The 20,573-nt window shown below is 39.9% G+C and overlaps 3 protein-coding genes and 1 long non-coding RNA gene across 4 annotated transcripts in view; 2 read left to right on the plus strand and 2 right to left on the minus strand.

Annotated features, from left to right (window-relative positions):
• The window catches only part of GSTs2 (glutathione S-transferase sigma 2), a 469,518-nt gene that overhangs the window by 196,311 nt on the left and 252,634 nt on the right, over window positions 1–20,573 (minus strand). The window lies entirely within an intron of this gene.
• Window positions 6,834–17,146, minus strand: ScpX (Sterol carrier protein X-related thiolase). The gene is made up of 2 exons (XM_028173444.2): window positions 15,862–17,146; window positions 6,834–7,664 (listed from the first exon to the last, which is right to left on the minus strand). Exons 1-2 carry the CDS (start codon window positions 16,966–16,968, stop codon window positions 7,161–7,163), a joined length of 1,611 nt encoding a protein of 536 aa, XP_028029245.2. The 5' UTR covers window positions 16,969–17,146; the 3' UTR covers window positions 6,834–7,160.
• Window positions 13,774–15,958, plus strand: LOC149503327 (uncharacterized). The gene is made up of 2 exons (XR_016325357.1): window positions 13,774–14,779; window positions 14,898–15,958. It is a non-coding gene; the product is annotated as an uncharacterized LOC149503327 (long non-coding RNA).
• Window positions 17,922–20,516, plus strand: LOC114242297 (uncharacterized). The gene is made up of 3 exons (XM_028173397.2): window positions 17,922–18,263; window positions 18,579–20,205; window positions 20,314–20,516. Exons 1-3 carry the CDS (start codon window positions 18,193–18,195, stop codon window positions 20,455–20,457), a joined length of 1,842 nt encoding a protein of 613 aa, XP_028029198.2. The 5' UTR covers window positions 17,922–18,192; the 3' UTR covers window positions 20,458–20,516.

Here is a 20,573-nt window from a genome sequence, read left to right on the forward strand (position 1 = left end):
CGATAACGTCCGCTTCTTTCCACGCCGCGGGAAAGATGCAGTTCGTCATAGCAGCATTTAATATCGTGGCCAACATCGTTATCAGTTGGGCTGGTAACAGTTTTAGCGCGCGGTTGCGGATGCCGTCGGAGCCGGGAGCTTTCCGTGGTTGTAGGCTATCGATCGCCTCCTTAACCTCGGAAGTGGTAATGGGGGGTAACGCGTCCGAGGGCGGCAGGGAAGCTCTGCGCTCGACCTCCCTGTCGACGAACTCGGTGTGTTCGGGGTCCGCGTGTTGAGTGCTGGTGGTGCACTGTTCTTGCAGTGCATCGGCCAGCAACTCTGCCTTGTCATCGTCATCGTAAGCCGGTGATTGGCCTGAGGGGCGTACGAGAGGCGGCATAGTGACGATAGTTTCGGACTTGAGGGTCCTAGCTAGTCGCCAGTATGCTTGGTGAGTGGGCGCGAGTTCTTCTAAATAACTGTCCCAGTTTTTGTTTCGGGCGTCGCTTAAGCGGGATTTGACCTCCCGCTGTAAGCGACGCATCCGAGTCCGATTTGAGTCCGTGGGATATCGATCGTAGGCCCGGATTGCCGCGTTTCTGATTCTAACGAGGTCCCTAAGATCGGGGGAAAGTCTGATGCGGTGGAAGCAGTCCTCCACATCGACTTGTTTCGAGGATCTTATGATCGCCGTCGAGACGTGATCAGTGAAGATGTTTATGGATTCGACGGTATCCTCGGGGGATGGAGTTGAATCCGGGCCGCAAGGGAGGATTGGTGGAGCGGTGTCAGCTAAGCACGTGCCCAGCTTCTTCCAATCCACCATGGTCCTCGTATCTGGTTCGCGGTTGAGTGGGCGACCGAGCTGCATGACGACAGGTCGGTGGTCTGAGTCGAGTTCTGACATTGCCTCGATGGAGCGTAAGCGCAGAGTTACGTTCCTCAGCAGTGCCAGATCTATTGTGCTCGGACGACGCGCGGCGTTGTACGGATAGCACGTGGGGGTCGGGGGGTTGAATATTTCGAATGTGAGGTCGTCTATGAACGCGTCGAGACGCCTACCGTTCACATTCGTGCGATGGCAGTTCCACCTAGTGTGGTGGCAATTTAAATCGCCTGCCAGGATGACCGCGTCCCCCATACCGAGCAGTGTCTCGAGGTCACTGCTCAGGAGGGGTTTGTCAGGGGGGAGATAGACGGATGCGATGACGATCGGCTGGTGTCCCGTCAGCGCGATGCGGCACACTGACGCCTCGATATGTAAGAGCGAGGGAGTATCGAGAGGGACGCAGTGCAGGGCCCTCCTATAGTAAATGACAGTCCCGCCCTTGCGGGTGGAGAGTCTGTCATTCCTAACCATGACAAATTTCTCAGTAGACCGACCGTCCGAATGTATAAGTTCCTCGTTAGCGAGATTTAGGAAATTGTTAAATATCTTGTATTCTATTTTGGTTATCGCCACACCCGCATAATAAGTAATTGATTAAAGATGAATTCGATTCACGGAGATTTTGAAGTAAAGGTACAATAATGATGACTACTTTAATATTTATGGATCCTTACATTGCGCGAATCGTCCAAGTAAGCGTGACTGAGCGAATTTTTTAAACAGAGCCACCTAGCGTAGAACTTAAGAACTAGTATCGGTTCTATCGTTATAGCGTTCTTTGTTTATTGCCACTCACAAAGCAGACGAAAACGCGTTGACCTTAAGATTGACTTTTTGTCTACTGGAGTCACAGAAGTAAATCTTACTCATATTGTTTTATTATTATTTAATTTTTGTGGTTGGACGAATTACTGTTTGTCCAAGATTCGTTGAGAAACTCAACTGGCCAATGCTGCTGGCTAAGCTTGGTGACCTGTGCTTTAGCTAGTGTTAGATATAGTAGCGACTGACAGCAATAAGACTGGATCAAGTGGCTTTATCAGGGCTTACATAAGACGTCGACGGTAGTTGGTAGTTGTGTAAACCGAACAGAAATGTTAGTGCGAGTTTTTAACGTTTTCGATAGCGTAAAAGTTAACTCAATTTGTATGGACTTGGAATAGCGCCCCTAGTGGCAAACGTAGACAAACGTTCCGACTCCATACAAATTTGAGTTAACTTTTACGCTGTCGAGAACATTAAAAAACTCACATTGAGCACATAGGACTGTACACAGCGGCTACTACGATTTAACATATCGCGAAGAAGCGTTCCGACGCCGTCTTCATTAGCATACTTACTAGTAAATCTGAGAACGAAATTGTCGTAAAAATCTCCATTCGTAGGCAGTAGTATATTTTTTATTGCTTAGATGGGTGGACGAGCTCACAGCCCGCTTGGTGTGAAGGAGCCCATAGACATCCACAACGTAAATGCGCCACCCACCTTGAGATATAAGTTCTAAGGTCTCAAGTATAGTTACAACGGCTGCCCCACCCTTCAAACCGAAACGCATTACTGCTTCACGGCAGAAATAGGCAGGGTGGTGGTACCCACCCGCGCGGACTCACAAGTGGTCCTACCACCAGTAATTACGCAAATTATAATTTTGCGGGTTTCATTTTTTATTACACGATGTTATTCCTTCACCGTGGAAGACAATCGTGAACATTTGTTGAGTACGTAGTATTACAGTGGAGGGAGTTTAGTGAACACCATACGCACAAGCTATGATCGGGAGACGTAATTATTATTCCATTGCATACCGTCTTAGCCGCACGGATGACTACCCCACGTTTGAATTAGGCATTCGTGTTGTGCTTTCTTATACGGAAACTCAGTAACCACAAGACGCCGGATTGTCCGAAACCTTTAATTGTTATATGCATCCAGATCAAGTACAAAAGAGTTGAATGTCATCTGACAGGAGTCTAGAGATAATTTGCGCCACGCTACATGCATGAAAAGTTTTTAAACTTGAAACATGTATTATCTAATTCGTCCGTTACAATTCACAGTAGGTACAACCTTTGAGCAATTCGATTATCAGTAAAAACATTTACAGGTATCTATTATCGCACGGCAAATATATTCTTGTATCTATGATAACATAACGTTATGTAAGGGCACTTGAAGAATAAAAACGTGAATACAAAAAATACCATATTAAAAACTTAATAAATATGTATGCACATAAATATACACTTAATAAGTATGCCCCAATACGTAAGTAAGTAGTACTTAACGAGAATAACTTTTGATGTTATCATTTTATTTCAAATCCAATAGTAAAGTGTAGTTAATAAAATATAAATACATATATATAAATATAAAATCGTTTTTAATTAAGAACCCCGTCAACAAAATTTAATGTTGTATCTGCTATCTTTTTTTTTTTTATTGCTTAGATGGTTGGACGAGCTCACAGCCCACCTGGTATTAAGTGGTTACTGGAGCCCATAGACATCTACAACGTAAATGCGCCACCCACCTTGAGATATAAGTTCTAAGGTCTCAGTATAGTTACAACGGCTACCCCACCCTTCAAACCGAAACACATTACTGCTTCACGGCAGAAATAGGCAGGGCGGTGGTACCTACCCGTGCGGACTCACAAGAGGTCCTACCACCAGTGATTACGCAAATTATAATTATGCGGGTTTGATTTTTATTGCACGATGTTATTCCTTCACCGTGGAAGTCAATCGTGAACATCTGTTAAGTACGTATTCCATTAGAAAAATTGGTACCCACCTGCGGGATTCGAACACCGATGCATCGCAACAACGAATGCACCGAACGTCTTATCCTTTAGGCCACGACGACTAAATGAAATATAATCTACGAATCGTAATGTTCTTATTGCTTATGTGATTCGCTTTAAATCTTTTTTTTTTATTATTTTGGTGGTTTGAACGACCTGATGGTCAGTCTTGGGTACCAGAGCCCATAGACAACGTGAAAGCCTCCGCTTTGGGATAAGAGATCGGATCTTTACTTTATTATTGGCACAACGGCAGTTTCACCAATGTGAATGTCATTGAAACGTATCTGATTCGCGACAGAAATAGGCAATTTCATACAAATTAATAAATTTAGTGAATTTTAATTTGCAGATCGATGCAGTTGGTTTTTTGTTCTTGACCACATGTCAGATATGTATAAGAAACAAAAACAAAATGTGTGCAATTCACACGTGGTAGAAGTGAAACCTTCCAAAATTAAAATACAATTATCCTAAACGTCTTAAGTATATGTAAAATTTTGTCATTTGTAAATAATTGTAAGGTAGCGCCCTCTGTGAATTGATAGTTTAATTTCACGTATAATCCTAAATTAACAAGAGCTTTCATACACACGTTAGTATTAAAAAATCTCACAGATGGCGCTGTATTAAATAGTATGTATATTTCTGTCTCATTCTTTGCTGGCTTCATCCTACACATTTTTGTATTTGTGTCTCTTACCTGTCGTTTTTTCCGTTGCATCCGGTTTGAAATCACAACGATTCTAAAGAAGTTTTCACTTCAAAAGTGGCATTTGCGTGACTGTGAGATTTGAACCTTGCGTTGTTGCTACGACACGTTGTCCATCTTTCATCATCATCATCTCAGCCCGTCCACTGTCCACTGTTGAACATAGGTCTCTCAAATTGACGTCCAGTGCGGCCAGTCCGTTTTTTTTTTTAAACAATCACGCTTTCGCGAACGTTAAAAAACTCGCACTAAGCACACTGCATCCAATGTGACACAGCCATTTTCACTAGGTCACTACGTCCGACACTGCGCTTGCCAGTACGCGGGCTCCACTCAGCATCTTTCTGCCCTATCATCCGTCCTTTACTCAAACTGAATTACGGAATCTTAATTTAGGGTCCTATAAGTATATTCCGGGTTCCGCTATGAAATATTCTAGCTGGATGTATTTATCTAGTTTTTTTTTATTGCTTTGATGGGTGGACGAGCTCACAGCCCACCTGGTGTTAAGTGGTAACTGGAGCCCATGGACATCTACAACGTAAATGCGCCACCCACTTTGAGATATAAGTTCTAAGATCTCAGTATAGTTACAACGGCTGCCCCACCCTTCAAAGCGAAACGCATTACTGCTTCACGGCAGAAATAGGCAGGGCGGTGGTACCCACCCGCGCGGACTCACAAGAGGTCCTACCACCGGTAATCACGCAAATTATAATTTTTGCGGGTTTCACTTTTATTACACGATGTTATTCTTTCACCGTGGAAGTCAATCTTCTTTTAGTTTAGAATTCTTTTAGTTCTTTCACAGTTTATACTATGTGGTTTTAGTGGTTTCATGATTATTTGAAAGAATTCTGAGTCAGCAGGCGACCACATACCATCAGGTGGGTCGTGTGCTCGTCTCCTACGAGGGCAATAAAAAAAGGCAATATACCTAAAAATCCTAAGAAATGGATGGATTGCGTGAAAGACGTTATGTGTAAGAGGGGAGAGAGCAAAGAAATGGTATATGATATAGGAGCATGGAAGGAGAAAACATGTTGCACCGACCTTAAGTAACTGGGAAAAGGGCAGGAAAATGATGATGATGATACCCAAAAGTATAGTACGCGGGATGTTTTGTTCTGTTCTCTTTAATGATTCCAAAGGAGACTACAGAGATACATTGTACAATGTTTTGCGGTGTACTATCCGCTACGACTATGGGAAATGGGAACGTCCGTAATTTATATAAGACATTTTCGAGAGATTTTTTGAACAAAAAAACAATTAACTTGGGATATTATAATAAAATGTATTACGCAAATCTTTTTTTTTTCCAACAAAAAATTTTTCAGAGTCGTGATTGTTTTGACTCAACGTTTGTTGCTACAAATGGTTAATCATGCTATATCAGAATATTAGGTACCTACCTTTTTTATTTGCCCTTGTGGGCAGACGAGTATACGGCCCACTTGATGGTAAGTTGTTATTCACTCGTGGACGTCAGCAATCCCACGAGCAGAGCCAAGTCGCTGCTTAAGGGGCGTCACACATAGCGAATATACTATAATATTTTATTTTAGAATACAATATCGCACATACAATATCACACATGTTTTTTTTTATTGCTTAGATGGGTGTACGAGCTCACAGCCCACCTGGTGTTAAGTGGTTACTGGAGCCCATAGACATCTACAACGTAAATGCGCCACCCACCTTGAGATATAAGTTCTAAGATCTCAGTATAGTTACAACGGCTGCCCCGCCCTTCAAACCGAAACGCATTACTGTGTAGTGTAGTTACACAGATAACCCTAATATCGATGTATAAAATGTATGTATGTATTGGACCGTCGGTCTAACGAGCAAATATCACCCGCTCGGTGGAAGATCTTGCCTTTGTCGTATATCTCTCCAAAACTGCTTCACGGCAGAAATGGGCGGGGTGGTGGTACCTACCCGTGCGGACTCACAAGAGGTCCTACCACCAGTAAAACATGATTAAGATAATATTTGATAATATTTATTTTGATAGTTCATACAAAATGTATAATAGCGAGCGATATTGTATGTTAAGGTAGAATATTATAGTATCTTCGCCGTGTGTGACGCCCTTAAAAGTACCTATGATCAGTTCAGTATTTTGGCCCCATATTACGTAACACATTTTGAAGTTGATAAATAACTTTTGAGGTTATTATCAAAGCAGAACGGTTTATATATTATATCATAATAAGTCTACATACCTTAGGCAACGAATATCATTAATTTATTAGAATTTACATATCATTGTGGTGAGTCATTAGGTCAAACGAAATAAATCTAAATTTTAAATTGAACGTTTTAATACATCCTATTGTGACTTCGTTACAAATAACATTTTCAGCAAAATGTTTTCAGACTGAAACTACTCTATGAAAAACATATTACTGAAGATTTTAAAAATAAAACATCAAAAATTATTTTAAAAAAAATCATTTAATAACAAAATAATTATATACATTTCATTTATATATATCTCTGGAATGATAATAATGTAATTAATAAACATTTATTAAAACAAATACTTATGGAAACGAATTTACATTACCTATTACACTTTCAAGTTCGAACGTGAATAGTTTGTGATCTATTTATTTTTTTCTTACTAAAAAAATAAAAACACTTATCATTTAACTGAGTACGTCTAATCATGAGTATAAAATGCCCTCAACCTAGTTCCGTAACCTTTCCGTATAACTATCTCGTGGCTGGTACGCGACCAACTCAGGTCCGCGGACCTACTCCGTCTACAGTTTAGATCGGATCGTCTCGATCCTGCCGGCGGCTTGGCGCTGCAAATCAGTTAGCTTCATAGCCAGCCCCATGTTGCCCTGAATCTTGATCTTTCCTTGGAAGAATGCCTTCTGAGGGTTCAGTTTCCCGGATATAAGATCGGCCACGTCTTCGTCGCTGATCGTGAAGGTCACGTCGGGTTTTTCAGAGCCGTTGTAGGTGACTTTCCCTTTGCCTTCTTTCGCATTGATGACCCAGTAACCCTCGGCGCCGTCTGGACCGTTTCTGACCTTGAAACCGTAGATCCCGCGGACTTTCTCGATCAAGTTGTCCTGGTCGGTTTGCATGGCCTCTTCAAGGATCTTCATGTATTTGAAGACCTTAAAGCCCTCCGGGTTGTCGGCGACGGCGGCCACATTGTTCGGCGTCACGTTTGAGAATCCTTTACGGTACATTGTGATGACGACAGCACCTCCGAGACCCAAGTTATGTTGCAGCGCTATCCGGGCGCGTGGCACCTGCAATGGTTTTATTCCTTTATTAACACTAGACATACCATAACGGGTGAAATGACCCATTTTGAATTTTTGCATTGAAAATGCACGTATCATCTTATTGCTTAGATGGGTGGACGAGCTCACAGCCCATCTGGTGTTAAGTTACAAAAGTACATAGACATCTACAACATAAATGCGCCACCCACCTTGAGATATAAGTTCTAAGGTCTCAAGTATAGTTACAACAGCCCCACCCTTCAAGCCGAAACGCATTACTGCTTCACGGCTGAAATAGGCTGGGTGGTGGTGGTACCTACCCGCGCGGACTCACAAGAGGTCCTACCACGAGTTGCTTTTGCACGTTTGACTTCAAGACTTTTTCTTACCAATTAATCTACAGTTATTATACTATTTTTGTTTTATTTTGTTTATTTTGAGTAATACTTGTCATATATCGCTATATTCCCGCTATGGTAGAAATAGGTACCAGTAAGTGTTGGTATGATTAGTGTCAAGCGCACCAAGAAATCAAAGCGACAGACGTTCTCACAATTATTTCTCTATTGATTCAATGCTAGTAACATCAACATGAACCGTGCGAAAGTTTACATGTAAATAAGCAAAACGAAACGACACATAACATAAAATGTATCTAATATATCGGGGTGTCAGTACAGTCGAGTTTCGATAATTCAGCAAACAATAGTCATATCTATCTTCTATATAAACCTAGTCAGGTCATAAGTATTGTCACACAGTAAAAACTTTTCTTTTAGAATGCTGGCCACAAAAAAGTTTATTGAATTCGAATTTCGAATTGTTCATGAAAATAAAAATGTATATTTTTAGAATTTTACTCATTTTTAAATATGGAGTGGATACTTAAAGAAGACCGTGTTGCAGTTATTGCGTTGCATCGTTGCGGTTACGCGCCAATTCAAATTTTTAACATACTGAAAAATTTGAATATAACCAAAAGATTCGTTTATCGTACCATCAAACGATACAATGAAGACTCTAGTGTAGATGACAGGTCAAGAAGTGGTCGCCCTCGGTCTGTTGGGACTCCAGCAGTGATAAAAGCTGTGAAGGCGCGAATTCAAAGAAATCCCAAACGTAAGCAGAAACTGTTGGCCCTTCAGATGGGGTTAAACAGAACCACGGTGAAAAGGGTGTTAAATGAAGACTTAGGGCTTCGGGCATATCGAAGAAAAACAGGACATCGTTTGAATGCTTGTCTAATGGACCTGAGACTGAAGAGATGCCGCGCATTGTTGAAGCGGTACGCGGGAAAAAAATATCGGGAAATTCTTTTTTCGGATGAAAAAATTTTTACCGTAGAAGAGAGCTACAACAAACAAAATGATAAGGTGTACGCACACAGTAGTGAAGAAGCGAGCAACCGTGTTCCGCGTGTCCAACGAGGTCATTTTCCATCGTCGCTCATGGTATGGTTGGGAGTTTCTTATTGGGGCTTAACAGAGGTACATTTTTGTGAGAAAGGTGTAAAAACGAATGCAGCTGTGTATTAAAATATAGTCCTGACGAACCTTGTGGAACCTGTTTCTCATACCATGTTCAATAACAGGCACTGGGTATTCCAACAAGATTCGGCGCCAGCTCATAGAGCGAAGAGCACACAAGACTGGCTGGCGGCGCGTGAAATCGACTTCATCCGGCACGAAGACTGGCCCTCCTCCAGTCCAGATTTGAATCCGTTAGATTACAAGATATGGCAACACTTGGAGGAAAAGGCGTGTTCAAAGCCTCATCCCAATTTGGAGTCACTCAAGACATCCTTGATTAAGGCAGCCGCCGATATTGACATGGACCTCGTTCGTGCTGCGATAGACGACTGGCCGCGCAGATTGAAGGCCTGTATTCAAAATCACGGAGGTCATCTATACATAATATTATAAAGAGGAAAGATTTGTTTGTTTGTTTGTTTCGAATAGGCTCCGAAACTACTGGACCGATTTGAAAAATTCTTTTTCCATTAGAAGCCGACATTGTTCCTGATGAACATAGGCAACTTTTTTTAATTTTTTTTTATTTTTTTTTTTTGGTTTCATGTGTGTTTTAATGTTTCCGAAGCGAAGCGAGGGCGGGTCGCTAGTTTTGAATAAACTTTAGTGTCATAAGAATCTATGTTTTGTTAAGTTCATTTTGGTATATGAATGGTGACATAATGAATAAACTTGTTTCAATTATTTTACATTAAACATGTGACAGAATTTATGACCTGACTAGTTATATATATAAAAATGAAGCGCTGTTCGTTAGTCTCGCTAAAACTCGAGAACGGCTGGACCGATTTGGCTAATTTTATTCTTGAATTATTTGTGGAAGTCCAGAGAAGGTTTAAAAAGTAGATAAATATGAAAATTCTTGGAATTAAATAAAAATATCAATTTTGTTTTTCCTTTGATGTGTCCCCGTCGAACGGATACCTTTTGTTTGTTTTAAGTTTATTTTTAACAAAAGTTTAGGTCTTTTATTTATCGATTGAGGCACTACGAAGTCTCTCGGGTCAACTAGTTAATAATAAATAACATACATCAATGCTTTTTCGTCATAACATAATCTAACACATGTGATACCTAATAATATTTAATCTAAGATTAATTCATATTTTATATTAACATCAAGACTTATTAACAATGAGAATATCTGATGACCTCGCGCAATGAGTACATTCGAGCCTTCACGAGTACAAGTTTACGTAATTTTAGTAATGGCAGCCGGTTTAAACTGCAAAAACAACATTTCGTTGCCTAATATTAAGCATTTAATGAATCGGTTCCATAGATCTTGTACAGAATGTTTGATCAGTTCATTCGTGTGAAACTTGACGCGAACATAAAATTATTATTTTTATTGCTTAGATGGGTGGACGAGCTCACAGCCCACCTAGTGTTCAGTGGTTACTGGAGCCCATAGACATCTATAACGTAAATGCGCCACCCACCTTGAGATATGAGTTCTAAGGTCTCGAGTATAGTTACAACGGCTGTCCCACCCTTCAAACCGAAACGCATTACTGCTTCACGGCAGAAATAGACAGGGCGGTGGTACCTACCCGTGCGCACTCACAAGAGGTCCTACTACCAGTAATATTAGAGTACGTATTAGATTGTAGAGTATGCTAGCTTCATTAAACGTGTAGGCGAGCTCACGGGGTTCAACCTGGCGAATTTGCTAACACTAGCTTGCAGTGGGCTAGCCAGTACTAGTATGTTTGGTTCAATACAACCTCCTTGAAAGATATCGGACTCAAATTTAACCCGCTACAGATTAGTTTAATCCAAATCAGCTACGCACAATTCCGGCTGATATACGAGAACGATTACAATTCGATCAAAGTCCTCTTTGGAACTCACCTGTTTAATTAATATAATTAATTATATAATGACACACACACGCACTTCAAACTACCAGCAGGAACTAAAAGACAATACACAATAAATTTCAAAAGGTAATTAACTTGGATTAGTTTTTTGTCAGAGTCGTTGGGATTACGGCAAGATTATTACTATTAAAACGTTTCTTCTATTGATTAATGTAATTTTTGATAAGGTCCTACCTATAATAATAAAATTAGAGAGTAACATCTGATATTTTATAACATTTGAAAACAAAATTGTTAGGTAGATTGAAGAGTAACTTTTGTATAGTTTTGTCTAATTAATTTTCATCATCTCAATAACCTTTCAACGAAAAACACGTCTCATAAGCTACCCAACATAATATTAATTATGTTTATATAAACATTTTAAAAGTAGGCAAAGATAAAATACTTTACTGGTGGTAGGACCTCTTGTGAGTCCGCGCGGGTGGGTTCCTACCACCACCTGCCTATTTCTGCCGTGAAGCAGTAATGCGTTTCGGTTTGAAGGGTGGGGCAGCCGTTGTAACTATACTTGAGACCTAAGAACTTGTATCTTAAGGGCTCCAGTAACGACTTAAGACCAGGTGAGCTGTGAGCTCGTCCAACCATCTAAGCAATAAAAAAATAAAAAATAAAATAGTTCAGATCACTTTTCCTTGTTTGTTAATAGATTTCTTTTTGATTTAGTAGCTATTGAAGAGGTTTAGCTTCCTCAAATTTTCAATGAGTAAGCATATGATTAAGCTGTTATAATAAAGTAAATGTATATAAATCTTCGGGTGTCGTTGTGGTTGAATTGAAATCATTGGGTAAAGACTGGTTTTAATTAAATTGCGTTCTTAAGCATCTGAGACTTAGTACTAAGTTACAGTACCCGGCGATAAATATTGCACATCGACCGTGGGAAAGAGACGGTTAATTTTAGCTTCGTAGAGTGTTATATCTATTGCACATTACCTAATTGACATTTAGACTCCATCGATACCCGATCTTTGATGTTTCGTCGCGCATAGGTAACGCGCTCTACAACAAAATCAAAATTAGACGACTGTCGCTTTCTAAATATCGGAGTGCAATTTTTTTATGATTGAAAGATTACTTGGTGGTTGGCCCGGAGGCCTTTCCAGTTTCACCAGGACATGTGGGCGAGCAAAGACTCAGCCAGGAGGGGTGGGATTTGCTAACAACTGCCCGAGCGCCTCCGACGGAGACCTAACTCAAGAGAAATTGCTTCGCGAATGAATCTACTACCGGATCGGAATCGCGACCCACTGAGAAGATCCGGCGAGAAACTGCGGGCTGATGCATGGGTTAGGTTGCACGTCGACCTCTTTGTCGAGTTCGACGAGTACGGTTACCGGGGTAGCAATATTTATTGCCTGGTACTGTAGTACACTTGTAGGTGGCACTTCAGCGAAGGTTTTATTACCATTAACACACGATACATGACGTTTAGTGTTCTAGCAAATCACAGCGAAGCGTTGCTGGATTTCTCTAGAAAATTCAAGACGTAGTAAAATCCAACGTAGTAATATAAAAATCGACGATATCACAAAAGATAATGTTTTAGATAAAGCAAAAAAAAACATGTTAAAGCATCATATCGGCGAATACGATTAGAAGATCAAACAGACATCATCTGATATAATATTGTCATTTTCTTTAGCTCCACCACTAGAGATTATGGTTATCAGTAAATACGTATTTGTGGCTATTGGAAAAAACAGCGTCATAATAGTTATGAAGCGAATACCCATTGAGAGCCTCCGGAAACAATCAGTCTTATTAGATCGTCTATATTTGAGGGAGTCAAGTGTCATGACTCGTCGGATCAAGCTGACCCTGTTCGACTCCATTGTCAAGAGTGTTCTCCTGTTCGGATGTGAGACCTGGAGAGTGACTAAGACACTCACGAATCGACTGCAGGTATTTGTAAATAAGTGCTTGAGGTCGATACTCCGCATATTCTGGCCAGTCACTATCTCTAATAAAGACCTTTGGACTAAATGTGACCAAAATCCCATCGCGCAAGACATTGCTCATCGGAAATGGCGTTGGATAGGACACACTACGGCGCAGCGGTGTCAACGCAGCATCAATCGTGTTTGAGTGGCAACCGCTTGGCAGGAGAAGACCTGATCGCCCTGTACACACTTGGCGACGCACCGTAGAGAGTGAGATAAGAACTGCCAACGTGACCTGGAGTGATGTCAAGGAGCAAGCGCAAGACAGGTTAAAGTGGAGACAACTTGTGAGGGCCCTATGTACCAGCGGGGTACCCTAGGACTACAACAACACAACATATTTGAGGCAGTACTCTTGTTATGCCTAAATCCGCCTACGGAAGCATATTTTCGCAGCCTTCCGGGAATTAAATATGTCAGACGCAGAGTCGCACATAAATTCTGTAGCTATTTCCCATTAACCGAACACACGCCTAAGGGGCTATTCCAAATTCGCGCGGATCGGTAGGTGAGCTCACGGGCTCAACCTGAGAGAATTGCTAACACTAGCCCTAGCTAGAGCAGAGCTTCGATAAATCTACTACCGGATCGGAATCGCGCCCCCCCTGACAAGATCCGGCGAGAAACTCAGCGGGTAACACTGATCATAATGCGGTATTCAATGAGTTTTTACTTATATATTGAACTAGCAGAATAAGGCTTCTACTCTACAAAGCAACGGGTACAGGAAAAAATTATAGTACACCTAGCAGATTATTTACCATGTTGATCTCTCCTTATTATTAATTTTTCATCCTGTAGACAAACTTGCGGTAATGGAACATTGGGGTAATATGTCTACTTTTTCATTTTGTCCAAATAGGCCAGCCATGACATCGGCTGATCATGGGATAAATAACAAAATAAAAACTTGTATTTAGTTTATTATATTTTCAAATAATCATTGACGTTGTTAATGAATCGCGCCCACTGATAAGACGGTGTTATTTTGATACGAAGTGGACATTACCCCCTGAATCTCGCAATAACATTCTAATATAATTGATATTATGTTCATCGTAATACATACCGCTCCTAGGTTTGAAATGACAATATTTCCATTACACTCTATGGGAAGACACTATGTTCAAATACATCTCTTATTATTATTATTATGATTGTCTTTATCATTATTACTAATGTCATTAAATAAGACAGTTTCACTGAAGTCAGCTTAATGGACAAGTAATCGATAATCAGATCAAACTGTTATTATTTTATTAGTTATTGTAAGTTGTGTTTTGATTTCTAGAAAAACTTCCAGATATTCGTATTTTACTTATATTTTTAGGCAGAAACTAATACTGTGACTATTTTAAATCTCTAAGGCACACCCTTAGATCAAATTATTAACACTTGTGTTCTGATAAAGTATCAAGACGCACAGGTGGCAGTATTCAGATTCTAGAGTGCTTTGTTACTCCTCAAGAGAAGATTTACCTGAATCTTAAGTAAATTTGGTAATCTACATTATAAAAGGTGTGTATTTGGACAATGAATAGAAATATATATGAAGTGTCTTTAAAATTTGTTGAAAAACATGAATACCTGAATTATTACAGTTGTAAAGATAGGTAAAAATAACAGATAATTTTATATAACTTATGATTCTGAAAAACATGTGATATGACCGTGATGTAATATTTATGATTAAATATTTGAGGTTTTATAGTTGAACAGTAAGTGAAAGTAGGTTAATATTTGAATCTTTCAATTTGAAAAGCTAAAGTGAAAGTTTAGTTGGAGTTAAGCAGCGGCTTGGCTCTGCCCCTGGCATTGCTGAAGTCCATGGGCGACGGTAACCACTCACCATCAGGTGGGCCGTATGCTCGTCTGCCTACAAGGGCAATAAAAAAAAAAAAGTTAAGCTTTTGTTGGTCTTGATGAAGGATTTGTGGCATATCATATAGGTGATTACTTTTAAGCTAACTAAGACGCGACGGGACTATGCCAGTATTCGAATCCCACAGGTACCAATTTCTCTGATGAAATACGCACTTAACAAATTTTCACGAATGAATTCCATGGTGAAGGCATAACATCGTGTTTTAAAAATCAAACTAGCGAAAACTATAATTTGTAATTACCGGTTCTAAGGTGTCTTGTGAGTCCGCAAGGGTAGGTGCCGCCACCCTGCCTATTTCTACCGTGAAGCAGTAATCGGTTTGAAGGGAAGGGGCAGCCATGTAATAATGTATACTTAGAACTCATGTCTCAAGATGGGTGGCAGCATTTATGCTGTTGATGATTAAGGACTTCGGTGACCACTTAAATCCAGGTGGGTTACAAGCTCATCCACCCATGCAAACAATATAAAAATAATGTAGGTATGTTCTTCTGTCTATGGCTCCATAACTACCAATCATATTTTGTAAAGTCAGAATTGGACAAAACATTAGATACTGCAACACATAACAGGTGCCATGCCATCTCAATAAATAATATTATAAAATACATTATGGTCAGCCTCCTTCTCCTTCATTAGCATACCAGGTGGTATTTATGACTAGATAAGTTTTACTTGTGAGTAGGGATAAAGATCCCGAACATGTAATTGAAGAGGTGTTAGCTTCTGTTCCTTCTTAATAATTTATAGTAATTTTTTAAGTTAAAAATGTCAGATTCAACAAGTTAAATTGGTGTTGCAATTAAACAGGCAATATTTTACATTACCGTTGTTGCCAATATTTCAGATTTGCTTCAAAGTAGCTAAAGAACTTGAACCGTAGTATTAACTTGAGACTTGAAACTCCCACGCACACAGAGACAATGTTACATTTACGTTTTGACATCACAAAACACATGACCCAACCCACAATCAACCAACCTGTCTTTCTCCAGCCTCTCCTCTTAATTGCCAGTTGAGTTCTGCACACTGGGCCAAGCCGGTTGCTCCGAGAGGATGACCCTTAGCAATCAAACCACCACTTGGGTTGACTACAACTTGGCCTCCATAAGTGTTATTGCCTGAATCAATGAATTTTCCTGCTTCACCTTCACCGCATAGCTGTAGGCCTTCATATGTGATCATCTCATTAGCAGCAAAGCAGTCATGGAGTTCCACAACATCTACCTGTTTTGGTGAAATTCCAGTCTTTGCATACAATTTGCTTGCAGCCAATTTGGTCATGTCATACCCGGCCACTTTCATCAGACTGTTCTGTTCAAATAAAGCAGGAGTGTCAGTTGCCATCTCCATTCCAATTATCTCTACAGCTTTGTCTTGTAGTCCATAACGGATGACAGCCTCTTCAGACATGAGGACAGCTGCACCTGCACCATCACTGGTCGGACAGCATTCCAGTTTGGTGAGAGGACCGTAAATCTTTCTCGAATTCAGAATTTCTTCTACTGTATATTCTCTTTTGCCTTGAGCCCTCGGATTTTTAACTCCATGACGGTGATTTTTGGCTGCAATTTTAGCTAGATGGAGCTCTGTCGTTCCATATTTTTTCATGTGCTCTATGGCAGCATTACCAAAGTATTGTGCTGTAATGGGAGCTCCTGTTAAATCAGCAATTTCTGCCATTTTAAGTGTGTGCCTGTCCATTGGGTTGGTTCTGTCATCGAAATGACCACCTCCCAAAGCACCGGGAGCCATTTTCTCGAATCCTACGGCAAGTGCTACATCACACATGCCTCCTTCAATAAGCTGTTTCGATAAAAACAATGCATTTGAGCCTGTGGAGCAGTTGTTATTAACATTGTAGATGGGAATACCGGTCATTCCGACCTGATACAGCACGCGCTGTCCGCAGGTCGAGTCACCGAACACATAGCCGCAGACCGCCTGTTGAATGTCGTCGTATTTAATACGAGCGTCAGCCAGGGCCTCTAACACCGCTTCCTTGCCGAAGTCGGGATAGTCACCTCCGGTAGAGGGCTTGACGAAGTTCGTCATCCCGACGCCAACGACGTACACTTTTCTAGGCATTGTTATAATAATAATTACTATACCTCACGGTAGACGACAGGCGAGCCGGAACTCTGAATCCGAATTGATCCGCTGGTGGTATAGTCTACTCCTTGAGTTACTGATACGGCAGATAAACTTAATATCTCGAGATAATAATAAATATCTTAGAATGTCGACAGAACGACCGTCAAAGTCCAATTACGCTGCGACTGAGTGATCACGTGACTGAAATTATCATGACTTGACACGACACATTCATAGATATCATACACCAAAAAAGTACTCTGTAAAACTTTGTAGCAATCTGCATTAAGAGAGCCAGGTAGTACTGATATTCATACTTACGCATATTATGTAAATATTTACAAATAAAAATACTAAAAACCTAGACGAAGATCAAAAGGTATTTTTCGTTATATTACGCTAGTAGTAACGCTCGCTCCCGCAGTTAGGTTTGCCAAGTACTTACTACACTATCGTATCACACGAAAGTTGTTTTTTATACATGATTAAAAAAATAGCGTCTAGTTGACTAACTTACTTTTTAATTAATGTTACAAAATCCACGCTTTTATGTAAAAATAGGGGAAATGATACGAATTTAATTCCCTTAAATTACTTCACTCTTTAGTATAAACTTTTTCTTTACACCTTCATTAAATTACTAATGTAATCGGTACACATTTTTAATACAAAAATTTATACTGTATTTAAATTTAGATGGTTATTGAATGAACAATCTAAAATATTAATTACTACCTTTTTTTTTGGTACATATCAATAGGGAATCATAATTTACGGGTACCCGGCCGACGGGGGTCGAGACCGGATTATATTGGACTCCGGCGCCTGCAGAGAACAAAAGGGAAAGGTCGCGGACTGAAGTCCTCGGCTTTTTCCAATTGATTCTAGAAGACTACGCCTTTGGAAAGGCGCCCGAAAAGGTGCTCGTGTCCCGCTACGCAGAACGACTACAGACTAAACCCCAACCAGGACCTCCTTTCCGACTTAGACGGGACCTACTGTTATATCCCAAAGATCTGAGTATTATTAGAAGCTATTATCCAAATGCAAATACGTGTAACCTTTTTAAATAGTTATTATAAGATATTAAAAAAAGGCTTAGTACTTTGTTTTCTTAATTTGATTTTGACATTCTAAATCAATAGTGGTTTTTATTATTTAGCTTGTAACTAAATTTAAAAATAATTTGTAAATTTTATGTGTTGAAAATTTTTCGTAATGGCCTTAGATAAACAAAGAATTTTAAGTGAATTGGGTAGTGTTATGAATCAATTAAAAAGTGCTGATTGGTAAGTCCTAGTTCATCGGTATAAATCTATAAATTCGAAATTTCAATTGCTTATTTAACCATTAATAAGTAGATATTTTAGTAAATATGGATCAACTTTGGAATTTGCTATGATACGATCACTCCGAACGCCAACTAATACCTATTAAATTGAGTTTAGAAGAATGAATCTAAAAACTGGCCTGAGTTAGGGTTATGTACTGAATTGGACATAACAGGGTGATGATAATGCTAGATATTTTGTTAGCAAAAAAAGTAAATGTGCCAATAAGTTCTAGACTTTATAATTTTTCTTCAATTTTATCTTTTCTTACAGTGGCTGTATGGGGAAAATCTTTTCTAATTCTGATAATAATCCTCAGAACTTAACAAACAGTTATTCTACAAATCATGGAAGTTGTCGACAAGCCTGTTGTCACAGTCACAATAGCTGTGGTTCTCACGGGCATGGCTGCATCAATCCATACTCTAGTGAATCAGGTTATCCTGCAGGCTCGAGTCATGTAAATAGACCTTGCTTTGGTCAATGCAATCCACCAAAACTTTATGCTGACACTTATAACTATTTAAATGAAAAACTAATGCAACCAGTTGTCAAGGAAGTTTATCATGATCTAAACACTATCAGCCCAGCAAACACTGTGATGAATAACCCAATAGCTTCTCAAATAGGTCTTCCATTACAATCAGGACAAACCCCGTTAAATAATTTAACACAGAACATTCCGAGTGTAAATAATCCAGCAAAAATAGGGATGGGTCCCGAAATTATTAACATGGTAATGGGTAGTAGCGGTAATAAGCCAAAGATTCAAGAAAGTCACATTGCGGGCCAAGTGCCCAGTAGCCCATCAAGACTTCAGGGAGCGAGTGCGCAGCAAGGTTTTATTGACGGCCCTTCTGCAATTGGTGATGGAAATCGGATACCCTTGAATGGAAATGTCAATCGGAATGAACAAAATGTGTATCAAAATATAATACCTAATGTCCAAATGAGCCAGGTGGCAGTACCACAATTAACAGGCAATCCTACAAACCCAGGAATACAACAGTTAACCAAACATCACGCAGGGCCTCACGACCAAGGGATAACAAAATTCAATGAAATGTTTCCAGGGGTAATGCAAGGATTAGGCGGAGATTTGAATTTTGATCCAATGGCCATAGCGATACAAATGAATCCAGAAAATCAACAAAAGGCCGTCATTAATGCCATGCACAAAGCGATTGTTGATAATACTGAGAAAATGAACCATCCGCAATTATCTGCACTTAATCAAGCTCCTCCACCGCAATTGCTTCAACCTGCTACTGACCAAAATCCTGCAACAGCTACCCACCAATTACCTCAGACAATGATTGACACTAATGTTCAGTTAAATGAAAACGCAAATGTATTAGAGCAAAACAAACCTGGTATTCAGCAAGAAAATATTAAAGAGCCGATATTTCCAATAGATACGTCGAAACATCAGTCACACCGCGAATATAATACCTTGGGTCAGCCGGTGGAAATGCTTCCAGCGAAACTCTTCCACAGCCCTGCCCCTAGTCTTCCGCAAACACTAGCACCTCAACCAACGACAGGAAAATTTAAAAACGATTGTAGTTACAAGAATATTAAGTCCACTGTTAGCAAAACATCTATAATTGGTCACAAGTCTATAGGGAAAATTCCCAGCAAGAATCAGTTGCAGCATATTTATAATCAGTACAAAGGCTCGCAGTCTCATACTCAGCAGAATGTTCAAGAACATCTGAATGTGACATCTGCTTCGGAAGGTCGTTTACGAACTGCGCAAACTGATATCCACCATCAAGCTCTGGTTGAGAAAGAAGGTGGTGATGTATTGCGCAATAATCCATTACAGCCTAAAAGGCTTGAGGCAACCTTCGAGCAAGGTGGTGATGCTTCAATTAATAAACTTGGTGTCCCTGAAAAGGTTTGCAGTTAATATTTATAGTCTGGTTTTAGAGTATTTAGAGCTTTAAAACTAGATATTCTTTTTTAGAATGCTATGACTTTTTTTCATAAATATTTCTTATTTCAGAGCGAAACAACTAAGAGTGCCAAATGTCGGAACGGCTTACAAGATATGGTATATACGTCTTACCCAACCTCGACGGCATGGTCATTCCATGGTAACCGAGGTCCACCTGTAACTGCCAATCAACGTTATAAAACTAGGCTGTAAATTTGGTGTTATGTTTTAATGTTGTTTAATAATGGAAAATATATTAATTTCGAAATCAATGGCTTATTACGATTCCGTAGTTAAAAGGCAGTAAGCGGAGCTCTTGTGTTTTCGTT

The sequence above is a fragment of the Bombyx mandarina genome, chromosome 03 (assembly GCF_030267445.1).
Source record: "Bombyx mandarina strain Sakado chromosome 03, ASM3026744v2".
NCBI classification, from domain to species: domain Eukaryota; kingdom Metazoa; phylum Arthropoda; class Insecta; order Lepidoptera; family Bombycidae; genus Bombyx; species Bombyx mandarina.

What these genes read in the sequence shown, in the direction of transcription:
- ScpX (XM_028173444.2), bottom strand. Translation starts at nt 16,968, where the DNA reads ATGCCTAGAAAAGTGTACGTCGTTGGCGTCGGGATGACGAACTTCGTC. An exon ending in GAGAGGCTGGAGAAAGACAG is followed by an intron (nt 7,665 to 15,861) that starts GTTGGTTGATTG and finishes AAACCATTGCAG; the next exon opens with GTGCCACGCGCCCGGATAGC.
- LOC114242297 (XM_028173397.2), top strand. Translation starts at nt 18,193, where the DNA reads ATGGCCTTAGATAAACAAAGAATTTTAAGTGAATTGGGTAGTGTTATG. An exon ending in CAATTAAAAAGTGCTGATTG is followed by an intron (nt 18,264 to 18,578) that starts GTAAGTCCTAGT and finishes CTTTTCTTACAG; the next exon opens with TGGCTGTATGGGGAAAATCT. An exon ending in AACTTGGTGTCCCTGAAAAG is followed by an intron (nt 20,206 to 20,313) that starts GTTTGCAGTTAA and finishes TTCTTATTTCAG; the next exon opens with AGCGAAACAACTAAGAGTGC.